General features: G+C 38.8%; 1 protein-coding gene across 1 annotated transcript in view; it reads right to left on the bottom strand.

Moving 5' to 3' along the window:
- Positions 1–4,073: 4,073 nt before the first annotated feature.
- CPA6 (carboxypeptidase A6) overlaps positions 4,074–19,534 on the bottom strand; it is a 300,483-nt gene continuing 285,022 nt past the window's right edge. The window contains exons 9-11 of the mRNA XM_010848449.1: positions 12,058–12,260; positions 7,854–7,938; positions 4,074–4,371 (exon numbers count right to left, since the gene is read on the bottom strand). Coding sequence (XP_010846751.1) covers positions 4,184–4,371; positions 7,854–7,938; positions 12,058–12,260 — 476 coding nt within the window. The 3' untranslated portion in view covers positions 4,074–4,183. The remainder of the gene's footprint in view (positions 4,372–7,853; positions 7,939–12,057; positions 12,261–19,534) is intronic.

Here is a 19,534-nt window from a genome sequence, read left to right as displayed (position 1 = left end):
TTCATGTATTGCTGAAGCCTGGCTTGGAGAATTTTGAGCATTACTTTACTAGCGTGTGAGATGAGTGCAATTGTGCAGTAGTTCAAACATTCTTTGGCATTGTCTTTCTTTGGGATTGGAATGAAAACCCTTTTCCAGTCCTGTGGCCACTGCTGAGTTTTCCAAATTTGCTGGCCTATGGAGTGCAACAGTTTCACAGCATCATCTTTCAGGATTTGGAATAGCTCCACTGGAATTCCATCGCCTCCACTAGCTTTGTTTGTAGTGATGCTTTCTAAGGCCCACTTGACTTCACATTCCAGGATGTCTGGCTCTAGGTCAGTGATCACATCATCGTGATTATCTGGGTCGTGAAGATCTTTTTTGCACAGTTGTGTGTATTCTGGCCACCTCTTTTTAATATCTTCTGCTTCTGTTAGGTCCATACCATTTCTGTCCTTTATCAAGCCCATCTTTGCATGAAATGTTCCCTTGGAATCTCTAATTTTCCTGAAGAGATCTCTAGTCTTTCCCATTCTGTTGTTTTCCTCTATTTCTTTGCATTGATCATTGAGGAAGGCTGTTTTTTTTAATCTCTCCTTGCTAGTCTTTGGAACTCTGCATTCAGATAAGAATAACTTTCCTTTTCTCCTTTTTTTTGGCTTCTCTTCTTTTCACAGCTATTTGTAAGGCCTCCTCAGACAGCCATTTTGCTTTTTTTGCATTTCCTTTCCATGGGGATGGTCTTGATCCCTGTCTCCTGTACAGTGTCACGAACCTCTGTTCATAGTTCACCAGGCACTCTTGTCTATCAGATCTAGTCCCTTAAATCTATTTCTCACTTCCAGTGTATAATCATAAGGGGTTTGATTTAGGTCATACCTGAACAGTCAAGTGGTTTTCCATACTTTCCTCAATTTAAGTCAGAATTTGGCAATAAGGAGTTCATGATCTGAGCCACAGTCAGCTCCTGGTCTTGTTTTTGCTGTCTGTATATGATTATATTTCTTCTCAATTGCTGCTTGTTTTTGGTTAGCTTGGTTTCTGTGCTTTTATTACTAACTCATCCCTGAATTTTTGGATATAAGTGAAAATTGCCTCTGAGCATGTTTAAGTGTTCTGTTTCATATATATCTTGGAAAACTTCCTCTGAAGTCTTTAGTTTTCCTTCCCTTATGCCAAGTTAATCATTCTCTAAGCCTGGCACATGCTGTTGCTGGAAAGTTTCCCTTCACCATTATCTTGATTTTTTTTTTTTAAATGGAGAGGCAAATCATTATTTTATTTATTTTTAAACTGAGGTATAATTTATTTACAATGTTATGCTAGTTTCAGATGTACACCAAAGTGATTCAGTTATACGTTTATGTATTTTTCAGGTTGTGTTATATAATTTTGTTTGTTTGTTTTTGGCTGTGCTGGGTCTCTGTTGCTGTGCACGGGCTTTCTCTAGTCGTGCAGAGTTGGGGCTGTTCTCCGTGGGGTATGCCGGTTTCTCTTGCTGTGGAGCAGGGTTCTAGGTGCATGGGCTTCGGTAGTTGTGGCTCAGGGGCTCTAGCGTGCAGGCTCAATCGTTGTGGTGCACGGGCTTAGTTGCTCCATGGTAGGATCTTCCTGGACCAGGGATGGAACTGGTGTCCCTTGCATTGGCAGGTGGATTCTTACCCACTGTGCCACCAGAAAAGTCCCTTTTTCAGATTCTTTATCTTGAGATTTGTTTATTCTTTTTTATTTTTTAAAGCCAAATATAAATATTTATTAAGCAACCAAGCACAAGGCATGGACATTCAAATCACACAACTGTAGAGATTTTTTTTCATTCTTTCCTCCTATGTTGAATTTCCTATTTTCTAGGATTTTACATTTTTATCTTCATTTAGACTCTTACTTTGGTAGAGCATATCCTTCAGGAGTTTTCAGAGAAAGATAACTAGGACTTCAGTTATATGAAAATGTCTATATTTTACCCTCACATTTCATTGATTATTTTGCTGGGTATAGATTTTTTTTTTTCTGCTCGGCATGTGGGATCTTAGTTCTCCAACCAGGGATCGAATCTGCAACCCCCTACAGTGGAAGCACAGTCTTAACCACTGGACAGTCAGGGAAGGTGTGTTATAGATTTTTAGAATAGATTTTTCCTTCAAAAGTCTAAAGACATTTTTCTATCATCCAGCATCTGTGGTGCTGTTGAGATGTTTCCTGACACTCTGGTCCTTGTCTCTTTGCCATCATTTCTTTTTCTCTCTGGAACTTTTAAGGCTCAGCTCTTTATCTTGGTGTTCATGATGTGTTTTGGTCAGCTAAATCCTCTGAGAGGATTTGCTTCTATCACATACTTGGAATGTATAACCAGTCTGGGATTAGTCAGAACTGAACTCTTGGCTAGAGGCCTATCAGACCATCTAGGTAGTCTGAATTGGGGTTGCAAACCTGGGTGAGGGCTCAGTGGCAGTCTGTCCCCTCTCTACTTTGTCAGAATCTGAAATAGTTAATTTGCCTTGGGGTCCATTGGTGGTAGTTTGGGCATTTATTTACACTGAAGGATTAGCACTTTGGAATTCCAGAATTTTGGTCAGAGGAGAATCTGCTATTAGATTTCCCACCCTGGACTCACGCTGGGCTTTGTTCTCTGTGACCACTCTCTGAAACACTGTGGAAATCAGAGTCTGCACTCAGCTGATCTGACAGATGTTCTCAGTGGACCCCTTACCTTTCTAGGATCCTGTCTTCACTCAAGCCCTGCCCTGAGGTTTCTGTACTTCTTGATCTGATGTTTTAAATATGATTTTTAAAAATTACATATTGTCTAGAAGCTTGAGTTATTTCCACCAGTACAGATACTTATCCTATCATATTCTTAGAAATGGGACTCTATATCACCTTTTTAAAAAACATTAAAAAATTTTTTTGTAACAGTTGCTTTCCGAAGTTGCGTTAGTTTCTGCTGTGCAGCAAAGTGAATCAGCCACACATATACATATATTAATATCTCCTCTTTTTTGGATTTCCTTCCTATTTAGGTCAATACAGCACTGAGTAGAGTTCCCTGTGCTATACAGTCATCAATGCTATTAGTTACCTATTTTATACATAGTAGGGTATATATTGGAGATGGAAATGGCAACCCACTCCAGTGTTTTTGCCTGGAGAATCCCAGGGACAAGGGAGCCTGGTGGGCTGCTGTCTATGGGGTCACACAGAGTCGGATACGACTGAAGTGACTTAGCAGCAGCAGCAGCAGCAGCAGGGTATATATGCCAATCCCAATTACCCAATCTACCCCATCCCACCCCCTGCTTGATATCATCCTTTTAAACCACAATTTCCTCATTTGAAAAATGGGAATGACAGTCGTGTCTGAAAGTGAAAGGTCACTCACTCTGTCTGTCTCTTTGTGACCCCATGGACTGTAGCCTGCTGGGCTCCTCGTCCATGAAATTCTCCAGGCAAGAGTACTAGAATGGGTAGCCATTCCCTTCTCCAGGGGATCTTCCTGACCCAGGGATCAAACCCAGGTCTTCTGCATTGCAGGAGCTGGGACTGCAGATTCTGAGCCACCAGGGAAACCCAATAGTATTTGAGGAATTGGTGAGATTGCTAGTAAGTGTAAAGCTCTTAACACTGTGTGGCTCCTCAATTAATGTTTACTCTGTTTTTTTTTAAGTGGAATTCTTAAAGTCTGAACATAACTGCCCTTCCTTGCTACATCTTTATAGGTGTTTGGTGCACTAATGCCAGCCGGTGATATGAATAATCTGAGGTCTTATTAGCCTGTATATTTATGATATTAAGAAATATATTTCTTTCCATTCTAAAATTTTCATTTTACATGAGAACCAAGTGATAAAACATGATTAGTAGCCTAGATTTTAATTGAGAACATGAGATTTATTGAAGTAGAATCCCCAATTTGTACATTTCTTGAGACAAATCAGAAAACATCCCCTCCCCACTTAAACAAATAAGACTGTAAATGGATAGAAAATGGATGTCTTCTCTTACAACAAAGTAGGCTATATATATATATTTTAACCATTTTTTTAATTGCCACAGAGAATGGGATTGCATGAGAAGATTTTAAAGTCCACAGTTAGGTTCTCTCTCGGCAGTTGCTCTTCTCTGTAACAATATCCACCCACTTTCACATGAATCTTGCACAGAATCGGCTCTTTCTGGTGGTTGACCTGCCCCTTGGGGTGGCTCAGGGGCACTTCTTTAGTAGGTGCATTGTGATATTCTTCACAGCCAGCATGGTCTCTGTACAGGTGGGTTTGATGAGTGTCTCTGGGAGTAAAAAGCCAAAATGCCCAGTGTCACGTAGTTCAAAAGCAAACGTGTAGGGTATTCCATTTTTGTAGGCCCAATCCATTGAGCTACCAGAACTCACATCTAAAAGTTAAAAAAAAAATGTCAACTTCACTAGAGTATGTAATTTTCAAAATGTATATATAGTACTTGCTTACTAAGCTATACTAAATCTTTCCACTTAAATACCCTTTCAACAGGAGCAATTTAACCAGAGTTCCTTAACATTGAGCTCATGGAACTTATAAATCATACCTGCTATCATCATAAATCATCCTAGCCACTTTCAGTCTGGTTCTTGCCTCTGACATTTATGAAAACTTTGCTCTTGGAGGATCTAGTCTACGCAGCAATGCTTTTCCAGTACAATGACCTCAATTTCTCAGCTTCAACTTCAATATCATTTCTCTCCACCCTCACTTCATTCACCAAGAAACATACCCATATTGTGGGCTTTTTTCTTCTCTTCCAAGGTCTAGAATTGAGGCTCGGCAGGCATTCCGCTCTAGAATATTGAAATTCTGATCTCAGAAAACCTCATTTCTTCTATATCCCCTGTTTTTCACTCCTGATGAACTTGTTCTTTGCCTTTACTTATTGCAGTTTCTAAGACTGCCCACAGGCTTCTTAGAATTTCATTGAACTCTCTAGCTGACTATGAATTACACCACTAAATTTCTCACTAGACCCTTCTTTTCTAGCCCTTTTCTGCTTTTGATTTACTAATTCTCAATTCCAAAGTCCAGTTTTTCCATTTTCGATCTCAATAGGGAGATGGAGAAAATCTGTTGTTGTAAATTCATTCATTCTGAGGTTTTCCTCCATTACCAATGGTATTATAGGTGCCTTTTTCTAGACCTTCACTTACAGACCCTTCGTCATTCTCTTCTGGCCCCGCCCCTTACTTTATCACTGTTTCCACTCTCATCATCGGTAGTTAACTCAGCACCTCCTCTGCTTCCATCCCACTCTTCACCTTTATCCTAGCTCAGGAAGAAATGCTGCTCGTCTTTTACACGTGACATTGTCTGATACTATTTTTTGTTGCCTTCTCTGGTAGTGAGAGGGTCCCTTCTCCAGGACCTTGTTTTGCTAATAGACCACCCCTTCTCTTGCATCCTCATTGACCAAACTGTCCCAGCCCTACTTCCTTGGAGCACTTCCTTCTCAAGATCCCTATGATATATTATCTTCTTTTTCTTCTTTCTTTTGTTTAGCTCTCAAAAGATAATCTATATATGTTGCGTCTACATCCTCAACCACTTTCAATCTGGTTCTTGCCTCTACCAGACTATGAAGCCTTTGTTCTTGAAGGTCACCTCTGACAGCGGGGCCTAATCTCCTTTTTTTGTTTTTTCCTTGCTCAGATCACACTTTTAGCCTCTCAGCAGCATTTAACCTAGCTGATAGTCCATTCTGGCAACTCTCTCCTTCTGGCTTCTGTGACCTTACACACTCCAGCTTTCCGGCACAGAACTGAAAGCCCACACTGTGGGCTTGGACTGTGTCCAATCCCAGCACCTTCTGGGATTCTCTGTGCCTCAGTCTTCCTTTTGAAAAAGGGATCATAGTACCTCCTGCATAGAGTTGTTTTGAAAATTAAAGCAATCAGGATGCATTTGGTGTTACTGTTTAGTACCTTTAACCCCAAAGTGCCTAGTATGCAGTTTTTAGCATAACATGCTTTTAGTAATTAACTCATAAATGAATAAATTTTCATAGAAGAATCTTTATATACTTCTTCCTGAAGTTTATATGATCCAGCCTAACATAACACCATTATTTTAAAATTTTGCCTCTCAAATGATACCACTTTTTGATGCCATTTTTGCTAGGACAAGTTAGACAGAATTACATGACGATGACAATCAAATGACTCTGCTGTTTCCAAGGACCCCTTTGCTTCAGTTGGGGCCAGAAGGTAGGCTGCGGCTTCCTTGTCCCTCTGGGTTAGAGTCAGTCACTGGAACTGCAAATAGTAGCCATAGTAGCTGAAGTCAGAGACAATATTTGCCAACCCTTACATCATGGCGATATGACAGCCTCATTTCTATGGTAACAGGTTGCTCTCAGTAAATATAACACTATGACCGTCTTAATACCAAGCTGAAAGGTGAACTGTGAGTAAGGCTTTTTAAAAATTAATGTTTTTAGATTGTTAATATATATTGTATTGGCATTAACTGGTAATGTGATTTTTAAAAATACTATATTTCCCCTTTCAAAGTGGCTCTTTTAAAAGACAGTTATAGAAAGGTCAGCAATAGACCAATGATCATTAACTTAAAAACAATTATTTCTGATACTTAAGATATCACCATTACCAGGATAAACTTATAAACAATGTTAATTAACAAGCCAAGCATTTCTTCTGAAGGCTGAAGAAGTGATTGGTTAGAAATGGATAAATTGGTTATAATGGATAAATTAAAGAAATTGAGAAATCTGCTAGCTCATTGAAAAGTATAATTGAATGTCAATGTCTGTACACCCACATATAATGTACATTATATGATCCACTATATGATCATGGTGAGCTTCTAGAATGACACTAGATATTCAGGAATATATGGTTTCTCACTAGATTTTCTAAATCATATAGTCAATGAATTTTACTTTAAAATTTATTTTCGGCTACACTGGGTCTTTGTACATGGGCTCTCTAGTTGTGGAGAGTGGGGTCTTCTCCTGTGGTGTGTGGACCTCTCATTGTGGTGGCATCTCTCATGGCTCCCAGGCACTAGGTGCTCAGGCTTCAGTGGTTGGGACACTTGGCCTAGTTGGCCTAAGGCATTTGGGATCTTCCTGGATTAAACCTGTGTCCCTGGCATCGGCAGGCAGATTTTTAACCACTGGGTCACCAGAGAAGTCTGTTAATGAATTGCAGAGTTTGAAAGACTATGGGAAAGGACCTAGTCCCATTCCTCATGCATCAGTTGTGCAAACTGAAGCCCAGGATTATCGTCTTTGTCAGGATTCCATCTAACTAGTGGCAGAATTAAGACTAGAATCCATGTCTCCTGGTTCTATATATGTCCAAGTTATGTCCATACACTGGAAAGAACTTGTTACTCTTTATTTCACATGAAATAGATATTTTAATTACCGTTCAAGAAGAAATTCAGTTGACGGTGTTATGTAAGAAACAGAATGTCATAACAAGAATGGTGAAGGAAAGGGATAAAAAGGAAGCTCTTTCAGAGCTGAAACATTACTTCATTTTCTTCTCAAGGCCCATTACCATTTCACAGGAGTTACACCTGCTTAAGGAGCCCATTTGGGTACTTTGTACTGTCATGAGATCTCAGTTCAACTCTGTAGTCTTTATTATGTGCTTAGCATATTCTCTGTGTAGGATTTATTTGAATTGGGACAGTCATTTCTATCAAGCAGCGTAAAACTAGTCAGACATAAACTTCTGTCTTCCTTGGCTAATTTGGTAGTCAAAAATTTCATTTTGGGGAGTGGGGAACGTATTTTCTCTCTCTCTTTTTTTTAAAGGGAAGTCATTACACAGGATATTGGTTCAAGAGATGATTCCAACACAGCATCCAAAGGAAACTTACACAATGTGCTGGAGGCAGGCCCGTATCGGTACTGTACCCCATGAACTGACCGAAGTGCATTCACAGCCTTATAAGCTGCAGATTCCTATTAATTTAAATGGAGAAATTATATCACATACATCACTGCATTGAAACCTTTAGAAACACCGACATGTTGTCTGAGCATTATCAGTACTCAATTTAGAGAACTCTGGGCACACTGATGAATAGCTGTATTTAATAGTAATATTGTTATTCTTTGTTGCATATTGCATTTTGCAATATGTTTTAGAGCACACTATTTCCCTTAATTTCTACAGTGAGCCAGTGATCAGTAATATTTCCATATATAGACAAGGAAAGGAAGGCTCATCAAGGTTCAGTGGTCAGACTGGGGTTACACTGCACAGAATGGTTGGGTTGAAATAAAGACATCTTCCGAGACTGATTTAGTGTTCTGCCCTCTTTATTTCGAACTAGTTCAGAGACAGCATTTCTATAAATTACAAAATGCTCGACAGGGCAGAGCTCATGTCAGTCTTACTCATAGCTACATACACACCATTTAGCAACATGGTTGTATATAACAGATGCTTAATCACTATTTTTAAGAGAAATTAAAAAAAACAGATTATTTTAATTAAAATTTTTTTTTTTAGCCACACAGCATGAGAGATCTTAGTTCCCTGACCAGGGATGGAACCTGCGCCCCCTGCAGGGAAAGCATGGAGTCTTTGCCGCTGGGCCATGAGGGAAGTCCCCTTAATCACTATTTCTTGCATGTATGTTGAATAAGCATAGATCTGCAAGAGCATCAAGATAATCTTATGAGTCCTTAAGTACATACTTCAGTGGCTAGGTTCAAGGTAGTTAAAACCCATTTGAATCAGTTCCCAAACCCTTTAATTCAGTGACTCCTCTTGTTCTGTGTGTTTATCCTTCGTGGGAATGGAAACACTTTCAGAATGCTTCCTGACTTCTAAGGTTACACACTCCTCTGGCAGAGCTCAGCCAGGTGTGGCTAAGATGTAGAAATTCTAAGGTGGAACTTCCTACCTATGCCAAAAAGCAGGAAAAATAAATGCCATCAAAATACCTAAAGGTGAATAGCCTAAGATGAACTCAAATGATAAAGACTACCCTGTGAAAACATTTTCAAATGGTGTGAAAGGACTAGTTTCAACAAGGAGTTAGAGACATATTGAGTGACCAGTGAGGGGAAAAGAAGTATGCTGAGACTGGTATATGACTCTCCCATTTCCACTTGCCTGTGAATAATTGAATGCAGCACACTGAAGCACTCTGGGCAACGCGGTGTTGTATGTTGGGCCCGGCTTCAGCCTGCTGTTCTCGCTTACCTCTGGGATGCAGAGAGCAGCATTTGCAGCAAACGCTACACAGGGCTATTTAGGGACCAGGCAGTAGGACCTGACAAACATTTATTATTGATCTCCCTGATGATGACATTCTGTGCGTGGGAGCCAACAGAATAGGAATGTAAACACCATAATGAGGTATCTTTATGGAGAATGTGCAAAGACTTAGCATTTTCTCCAATGGCCTCAGCAATAGTCCATGGCAAGGGCAGATATTTCTACATTTAGAAGATTACTGCATTCTGATATGAGCAGACCTTTTTCCCTTATTATTTCAGATGACTAAACCCAAGGGGGGAAAAAAAAAAACTATTGAGAAAAAAAAAAAAAAAGATAACCACTCTGCCTGTTTTCACAAAACATAGTTTTAGCCTTTTGTGATCACTGGACTTCTGCGACTGGGGTGTATGTTGATAAGAGGTTTAGGCATATTCCTTCCACAGAGTAGAAACTTCATCAAATTTTCTAAGAATTATTTTCCAGGGTGGCATCTATTTAGATGAGTTTAAGTGATTCTTCCTTTCTCCATTGCTTTTTTCCCCCCAGTTGTTCAGAAGGACCCAGGCCTCCTTTATTGGATCTCAGCTAAGTAAGGAGTATATTTGTTCTTTAAATATTTTTATATTTAAAGCAAGTTTGGGGACTTCTCTGGCAATCTGGTGGTTAAGACTCCATGCTCCCAGTGCAGAGGGTACAGGTTCCAACCCCAGTTAAGGAACTAAGATCTCATGTGCCACATGCTGTGGCATAGCATGGCCAAAAATAATAATCATTTTTTAAAAGTTAAAAAAAAAAAAGATCTTCATGACCTAAATACGTTAGCAGAACCACAGACTCCTACATATTGATGGAATGCTTTTGAACAAGTTGAACAGAATTGAATGGTTTCTGGTTAACATTCACAGACTATCTAGTTTCTGAGAACTGTAATCTTGGTTTTAGCGATTTAGCTTATCTGCAACCCACGAACAGGATTTCTCAATAGGGTTGCTGCTGACAGTTTGGACTGAATTGCTCTTTGCTGTGGAAGACTGTCCTGTGTAATGTAGGATATTTCATAGCATCCTTGGCCTCTACCCACTAGATGCCAGTAACATCTTCCACCCCTGTGGTGGCAATCAAAAAATGTCCCTAACATTGTCCAGTGTCCCTTGGGAGGAGAGTTCATCACTGGCTGTGAACCACCGATCCAATTTTCATACCATATCCTCTAATCCAAGACAAAAAGAAAGTAATTTAACTGCTGGTGGGAAAATAAATTCAAAATATGGAGACCATCCTCATGTGATAGTTTGAATACATTGCATATTCTATATAATCAGTCGTGAGGATACAAACAGACGCTGTGCCCAATTTAGAAAGGGATGAACAATTGCCTATAGAAATATTGCAGTACAAGGTGTTAGGCTGCCAGGTCACTAACACCGAAAATGAAAAGTGTCTTTGATCCACTGAGGAGCTGAAGAATAGCACCATCTAGCATCACTCCCACCTTTACAGTATTTCTCAAGAGAGAGAATTTGCTCAGAATTCTTGCACAAAATGCTAAGAACAGAGTTCCTCTTTTGGATAGGAAACAAGCCTTCCCCAGACCACCTTCTGACCACCTCATGTTCCTCATTCCTCCTAGGTCCTGGATATCTAGATCAGGGATTCCTGCAACCCCAAGCAACAGATGCAGGATTTGGAGATTGAGGTATAGGAAGAAAGGGGATGCTTTTATGAAAAAAACTTTTAAGTGTAACATACTTACAGAAGTGTATACAAATTAAATTTATAGCTTGATGAAGGATCACAAGTTGCACACACTCATCCAGTAACCAGCATCCAGACAAAGAACAGAACATCAACAGCAACCCAAAGCCTGCCTATGCCCCCTCCCAATCCCTTCTCCCTCCTTGTTCCTTACTTGTAACACTATCTATTAGCTTGGCCTGGCTTTGAACTTCATTGGCCTCTAGATACTATAGGCTCGGAACCAGACTCATTTACAAGGAATTAATTCCTGTAGTGGATAGCTTGTTGGTTTCTGAGATGAGGAGAGGAAGGAACTCTGCTCTTTCAAGTAATCTCACGCTTGAAAAGCTGTTCATTCTAAGCACCAACTTGTCAGATACATGCCCAGAGACTTAGTAGCATTAAGCGAATAGCACTTATAAATTAAAACTTGCTTTTAATTAATGAGAGTCAGACCATAATTTATGAACAATTATTTACTCAATAAAGTTAATTACACTCCTGCATATGTGACCGAAGCTGTAAAACAATCAAATCTATCCTGACATTTTCTAAATAACATGTGGTAAGAAAGTAAATAGTTTCAAATGATAGCATTTGAGAAGCAGTGTAGCACAGTGGTTAAAAGCAACAACATTGGAGCTAGATTTGGAGTGAATCCTGGGTATGACAGTGAGTAGTGGTGTGTTCTTATTTTAATTATTTAGTATGTTTAGGTTTTAGTTTCCTCATCTGTAAAATGAGGATAATAATAGTTACTGTATATGATTAAGATCTTTCTTAATGTATATGTTATATATATGTAGCTATATATACTATATAGTTATATATATAGTATAGTATATAGTATATATATAATAGTTACTGTATATATATGTACTATATCTATATAACTATATATATGTATAACTATAGTTATACATATACTATATAACTATACTATACTATAGTTATACTATATAACTATATAGTATATATATATAGTATAGTATAGTATATATAGTATAGTGTGTGTATATATATACACAATGCTTGTTGCATCATTACATAGGACCATCTTAGCATTAGAAAAGCATGAAGCCCAACACACATATCCAGCTTCAAGTACTTACCACACAGCTAAAATTGGGGATTGTTGCATACTTGTAAGAATATGGATACAGCAACATCTGAGCATATGCGTGAAAAGATAGGTAAGCTGTGATGTGCTTCCTGTGTTTTCGGAGGAAGTTAGCTACAGCTTTCACTTCCGGCTCAGATTCTGGGAAAGGTCCACAGTATGTATCATCACAAGGATGCATGGAAGCTCCTTCATCTGCAAGTCAGAAAAGAAAATGGGGTGTAGGCACGGGCAGGCAAGAAGCAAGAAACGCAAATAGGCATTGTTAAACTGATTCTTCTGTTGTTTCTGTAAACACATGATATTATTAAGCAGTTCGTCTAACTTGTCATTTACTGAAATTAATACTGAAAAATCCAAGGTGGCTCAGGCCTCCATGTATATAATGGCCGGGCAGCCTGAATAGGAACTGGATGCTGCTTGTTTAGCTAAGCCTGCATAAAACACCCTAAAGGGAGGGCTCCAACAGTTGGAGAACTAATTCTGTATGATCCCCCCAGAGCAGGTAAAGCCTCTTGTTTATATACTCCATGACACTTGCACTTTCCCACCATAACACTCAACCCACTTGTCATAAGGGTCAATAGTTTACTCATTTAATATGCAGTCAATATTTACACTGACCTGGGTACCTGAGATATACTGGAAAACAACATAGGAAGAAATCCCTGCTATAACAGAACCCGCATTCAATCTGGATTCTTTGTTAGACTCTAATGCTCTGTGAAGGCAGGGACTGTGTCTTTCTTTTTGGGCACCTGACAACTAGAACAATAATATGCAAGTGTTCAACAAACAGTTGTTGAATAAGTAAATGTCAGATCAAAAGAAAAGGCTAGACATCTGTATAGATGTCTGGTAAGATACAAATATTGATATATTAAGAACAGGGAGGCAAAACAGAAATAATTCCACAGGACACGCCAATTTCTGTTATATTTTTAGATCAGCTATAGTCAAACTGGTTTAATAAAACCCAAGAGAGCTCTCTAGTTATCTTCAGGGTCAGTTCAGTTAAGAAATCCTCAAAAGTAAATTTTAATATTTTTGAAATTAAAAAATTATGCAAGTCCATGAAGGAGAGGGAGGAAAATAAGATTTACAGTAATAATCACAGAGGATTAAGGTTCCAAGAAATTTTGGAAATAATGGCATTTTCCATAGTGATGTGCCATTCTGAGTCCTTGCCATCTCTCCTATACCTGGAACGCTGTAACTCTTTCCATAAACAAATGGAAAATGGTTGGTAGGTCTATGACCTAGTCTAGCACTACTGAAAATGAAAAAAACTAAGACCAGGCTAATTCTTGAGGACATTATGTCTCATTTATGCCGAAGCAGAGTCAGGATAGGGAACTTAAAGCAATTGTGGTTTTCTTCCTTTGAGTCTAATTTTGGACTCAAAGCCTCGAAAGCAACTGGGATATAGTTGGAACTCAGAACTTAATATAAAAACTATAGCTAATGCTCCAAAAGGAACAGAAAAAACTAGACCTTTGAGCAACACTGATGTAAAGGAGAGATCACAAACTGAGCAACTACTTCCAGAGGGAACAGAAGTAATGAGCTAGAGAAACAAGAGCTCACAACAACCATAATAAATATTCTCAATGGCATATGGGAGGGCACTGGAAACATTAGACAGGGGCAAGAAGTTATAAAAAAGAACCAATAAGATATAATGGAAAAAACTTAACTCATGGGTTGCATGAATGCAATCAATGTGTGAATTGATGAGATGGAGTGGATTTTGAAACATTCCCAGAGGCATTGAGAAGGGAACAAATAATTGTAAAAATGAAAAAAAAGTTAAAGGACATGAAAAATAGAATCATCGCCAACATCTGATTAGTAGGGCTTCTAAATGAAAAAAAATCAAGTTAAACATTTGAGGAATTGCTAATTGAAATTTTGCCACGATTAAAGGTTAAATGGTATTATTGTGTACCAACATGAGAGAGAAAAGGGAAAATATCAACATGATACAGTAAAGTGAAATTTAGGAGCAAGGAATCAATTCCAGAAAGAAAGCAGCAGACCATCTATAGAGGAATGAAATTAGATTCATATCTGACATTTTAAATAGCAGTACTTGTTCAGTCACTAAGTTGTGTTCCAATTCTTTTCGATCCCATGGACTGCAGCATGCCAGGCTTCCCTGTCCTTCACTATCTCCCAGAGTTTACTTAAATTCACTAACTCATGTCCACTGAGTTAGTGATGCCATCCAACAATCTCATCCTCTGTTGTCCCCTGTTCCTCCTGCCCTCAGTCTTTCCCAGCATCATGGTCTTTTCCAATGAGTCAGCTGTTCACATCAGGTGGCCAAAGTATTGGAGCTTCAGCATCAGGCCTTCCAGTAAATATTCATGGTTGGTTTCCTTTAGGATTGATTAATCTCCTTGCAGTCCAAGGGACTCTCAAGAGTCTTCACCATCACCATTATTTGAAACCATCAGTTCTTCAGGGCTCAGCTCATCTGATATTTTAAACAGCAAAACTAGAATAATACTTGCAAGGTTTTTTTGAAACAGGAAATTTGAGTCTAGACTTAAAGCTGAATTCATTGAAATGCGAGAGTGAAATAAAGATGTCATAGTTATTGGCATATTTTCATTGGTTATTTTTTCATTTTAAATGTGTACTTTTTTCACTTACAGTTTTTAAATTTCATGTATTACATAATTTTAAAGTTTTAAAAAGATTTTAGTTATCATCAATTTTGTCAGATTGCTTACTAAGATTGTTATTGTTGATATTTTCACAAGCAATTGTCAAGAGCACCATCTCTTCTTAGTCTCTGCCAACAATACCCTGAAAGTGCATCACCTTTTGGTTTTTGCCTTTGATGGCAAAATTTAATTTGCCTTCCTTACTGCAAGTATGTTTGAATATTGATTTATAGGTTGAAATTGGATTGGACATGCCTCTGAATTGGTTAATCTTGTCTTTAGCTCATATTATTGTTGGGCTGTTTATCTTTTTTTGGTTGTTGGTTTAGTTGCTAAAGTTATCTCCAACTCTTGCAACCCCATGGACCGTAGCCCCCCAGGTTCCCCTGTCCATGGGATTTCCCAGGCAAGAATATTGGAGTGTGTGGCCATTCCCTTCTCCAGGGGATCTTCCCAACCCAGGGAGCAAACCTGTGTCTCCTGCATTGGCAGTGGGGGAATGAGCCACAAGGGAAGCCCTACTCATGTATAAAAGAGCTCTGTATAGATGTTTGTCATCTGCACTGCATTTTATCCTCATATTTATATTTTCCAATTGTTTATGATAGCTTTTTATAATTTTAGACATCTTAAATTTTATATAATTACTATGTCTTTTTCAATGGCTTTTGGGTTTCCTGTCTTGGTTAAGAATTTTTTCCTATTCTGAGGGATTATAGCTTGTTTATAGGTTTTCTTCTAAGAATGTTGTCATTAAAAAAAATTATTTTTGGCTGTGCTGGGTCTTTGGTGCTGCGTAAGCTTTTCTGTAGTTGCAGCGCGCAGGGGCTGCTCCCTGGTTGCAGTGCGCAGGTTTCACTGCTGTGGCTTCTCCTGTTGCAGAGCACGGGCTCTCGGCGTGCGGGCTTCAGTAGTTACGGCGCGTGTGCTCACTAGTTGCAGCTCGCGGGCTCTGGAGCACAGGCGCAATAGAGGCGGCGCATGCGCTTAGTTGCTCAAGAGCATGTGGGATTTTCCCGTGTCAGGGATCAAGCCTATGTCTCCTGCATTAGCAGATGGATTCTTTGCCACTGAGCTACCAGGGAAACCTCAAGAATGTTATCATTTTATTTTATCGTTTTTCCATCTAAGTCTTTAATCCTTTTGGATTTATTTTTATACATATGTAACATACAGCTTTGTCTTCAGTTTTTCTATATTGATAGATAATTCATTCAGCATAATTTATTAAATATTCTACCATTTTCCCACTGAATTGAAACACCACCTTGGTCATATATTAAAATCTCTTGCATTTGTTCATCTATTCCTGGATTCTCTGTTCTGCTGTTCTATTAGTCTCTTTCCATATTGTCACCCTATTAGTCTATAGCAGCATTAAGATATGTGCTGATATCAGACAAGTTCCCTTACTGTTATTCTTTTTTTCAGTGTTTTTTAGGGTCTATTTGCTTTCCATATAGATTTAATGATCATTTTATCAGTCCCCCAAAACATAAATGAAAAACCCTGTTGAGACTCTAATTGGAATTGCACTAAATTTATACTGATTTTTTGAGGATATTATAATACTGAGTCACCCAATCCAAGGACATGTTACACCATTCCATTTGCTCAGATGGTGTTTTATGTTCATCATCAATATTTTATCACTCTTTTCTTCAGTATATCTTCTTTATTGTTATTATTACTATGAATTGGTAACTATTTCTTTTTAAAAATGTTTACACAATTTTAATGGTTACCTTTCATTTACAGTTATTATTAAATATTGCCATATTCCCCATGTTGTACAGTATATCCCTGAATTTATCTTACACCTAATGATTTGTACCTTCCATTCCCTCATCCCATAACTGCCCCTCCACCCTCCTCCTAGTAACTATGCTTGTTCTCTATGAGTCTGCTTCTGTTTTTGTTATATTCATTAATTTGTTGTATTTTTATTTTACACGTATAAGTGGTATCATTCAATCTTCCTACTTCTGTATGACTTATTTAACGTAGCATAATGTCCTCTAAGTCCACGCATGTTACTGAAAATGGCAAAATTTCATTATTTTTATGACTGAGCAGTATTCCAATGCATATGTGTATCACATCTTCATCCATTCATCTGTTGATGGACACTTATGTTGCTTCCATATTTTGGCAGTTATAAATAATGCTGCTCTGAACATTGGAGTGCATTCCTTCTTGAATAAGTGTTTTTTGTTTTTGATATGTACCCAGGAGTGAAATTGCTGGGTCATATGGTAATATTGTTTTTAGTTTTTTGAGAAACCATACTGTTTTCCCTAGTGGCTACCATTGGTAGCTATTTTCCAAATGGTCCTCTAAGAGTGTGGTGGTAGCAGTCACTTCATGATACCATGAGAACTCCTCCCATTCTCCCCCTTCCTGTCCTCTACCAGATCCATCAGATCTAACTAGGAATTAGTTGTCCAAACCATCTGTTTAAACTTCATTTGACAGCCTTCTGTGCTGTCAAAATAAAAAAAATTATGGCCCATTAAACAAATTTTATATTAAATATATATGTTATTTACATATATAAATAGTGTTTTCTGATAACTGTATCCTTAGATAATATCATAATTGGGATAATGAGTGACAGCTCAACTGACATTTCTTTAGAAAATCAGACCCTCTTCTAAATAACATTCTAAGTTGCTAAAGATAAATTACTGGCTTTGTTCAAACTGTCAAGAAAGAAGGCCCATAATTCTTTAGTATTCTCATTTTCCATTCTTTCTATAGATTGTGAAGTATTTCTAAGCCATTCCTGAATCTGTAGAAGCTAGAGATCTACTTGTTTTTCAGCTAATGGTGGGTAAGGATTGCCGTCTTCTATCCTTTATAAGGTAAGAAAAACCAAACAATGATTTTCTTTTTCAAGAAATAAAATTCTTCTGAGTAGCAAGAGGGATAAATACATTGTACTGAAGACAGAGCCAGTGCTATTATTCCTTTCTGGAATGGGGAGCATTTATGGCTAGATTGAGATGAGAATGGTGAGAGTCTTGTGTCCCTGGCTATGTGGCCACAGGGAGACACTATTCTTGACCTGAAGCACTTGCTTTCCCACATCTTCACTAAATCTTCTCTGGGTATATCTGAGGTTTTTGTAACATCGCTTACTGACATAGGTGCTACAGATCTAACACAGGATGGGAAGAACAGCAGGGTTTGGAATATAGAATAATTCTACAGATGACTATGTCTGGCTGTAAATTCAGTAGCATGAATGTTGTACTGTAGTTATTTATTTTTATAGACTCTACCACTTCTGTAGAGGGTGAACTCCTCTAGGACAGAAGTCATGCCTTATTATTCCCAGTACTTAGCAAAGTGGACACCTTTGCTCCACTCTAATTGTTGTTGAATGAATAAGCTGAGCTGACCCTCCTCATGGGGGGTGCTTATATCTTGGACTATTTCATTGAATCCAGGTTTTTGCTTAGACAACAACAGTTCATCTCCATGGAAGGCTGAGGACTCACCAGGGCAACACCACCACCACCACCACAAAACTACCTTCAAGAAGCCTGTTGGTCTATGAAAACACTCTATTACCTAAGCATTTCTTGAATAATTTCAAATCCGAAATTCTGAGCTTTCCCAAGATTGCTATTGCTAAGTCACTTCATGTCCGACTCTGTGTGATCCCATAGACGACAGCCCACCAGGCTCCCCTGTCCCTGGGATTCTCCAGGCAAGAACACTGGTGTGGGTTGCCATTACCTTCTCCAATGCATGAAAGTGAAAAGTGAAAGTGAAGTCGCTTAGTCGTGTCTGACCCTCAGCGACCCCATGGACTGCAGCCTTCTAGGCTCCTCCATCCATGGGATTTTCCAGGCAAGAGTACTGGAGTGGGGTGCCATTGCCTTCTCCATTCCCAAGATTATAGCTTAATAAATGTTTAGCAAGGAAATGGGATACTTCAAAACTTCTTCTCTATGGTGATGATCCCCAATTGTTTACGCATGTAGATGCAAATCCTCCCTTGCCCCTAACACAAGCTATCCTGAGTGACAGTTTCATGAGTGAGCTTTTAACAGGTCATAGCCAAAAAGGGCCATTAAGTTTCCTCTTAGACTGCATAAAAGCTGTGTCAGTGTGCTGATACGTTTCTTTCAGAGGATGGATGGAGAGATATTCGTAACTGGAGGGGAGTGTTTACAACAGGAAGGCATTTTTTTTTCCTTTAGCCTCAGACTTTATTGTTTAAATATTTGCGACTGTTATTCTATACACAAATGTTAATTTCTTATAAAACTGTGTATTCTGTATTGCTTGGTCACCTCACTCTCCATTTTATGCCACATTTCCATCAAGAACTATTTCCTCAAGGAGCGTGCAGAGAGAGCAGAGGGGTGTGGAGGATGGACAGGGCCAGAAAAGGTATAGGCTGGCCAGCGAAGCAGGAAAACGGTCCATGGCTTAAGAAGGACCAGGTGATCCTTCAGGAGACCAGAAGCCTTACCTGGCTTCTCACAGAGCTTGAAATATTTTCCTCCCTTGGCTTCTGATACACTCTCCTCCTTTTTCCCATCTCTACTATTTTTTTCCATTTATTATTATCTTTATTGGAGTATAATTGCTTTACAATGTTGTGTTAGTTTCTGCTATACAACAGCATGCGCCAGCTATGCGTGTACATATATCCCCTCCCTGCTGAACCTCCCTCCCCTTCTCCCTGACATTCTCCTCTTATATTTTTCTTCCAACAACTATATTATTTCCTTCTCAGCCCTCTTTATGGGTTTGTCTTCCTCTTTTAGTCCTTGAAAGAGA

This window comes from Bison bison, unplaced genomic scaffold, assembly GCF_000754665.1.
Source record: "Bison bison bison isolate TAMUID 2011002044 unplaced genomic scaffold, Bison_UMD1.0 scf7180017864267, whole genome shotgun sequence".
In the NCBI taxonomy this organism is placed as follows: Eukaryota; Metazoa; Chordata; class Mammalia; order Artiodactyla; family Bovidae; genus Bison; species Bison bison.
The sequence above is the reverse complement of the archived record's forward strand: the minus strand, read 5'-3'. Positions and strand labels throughout refer to the sequence as shown.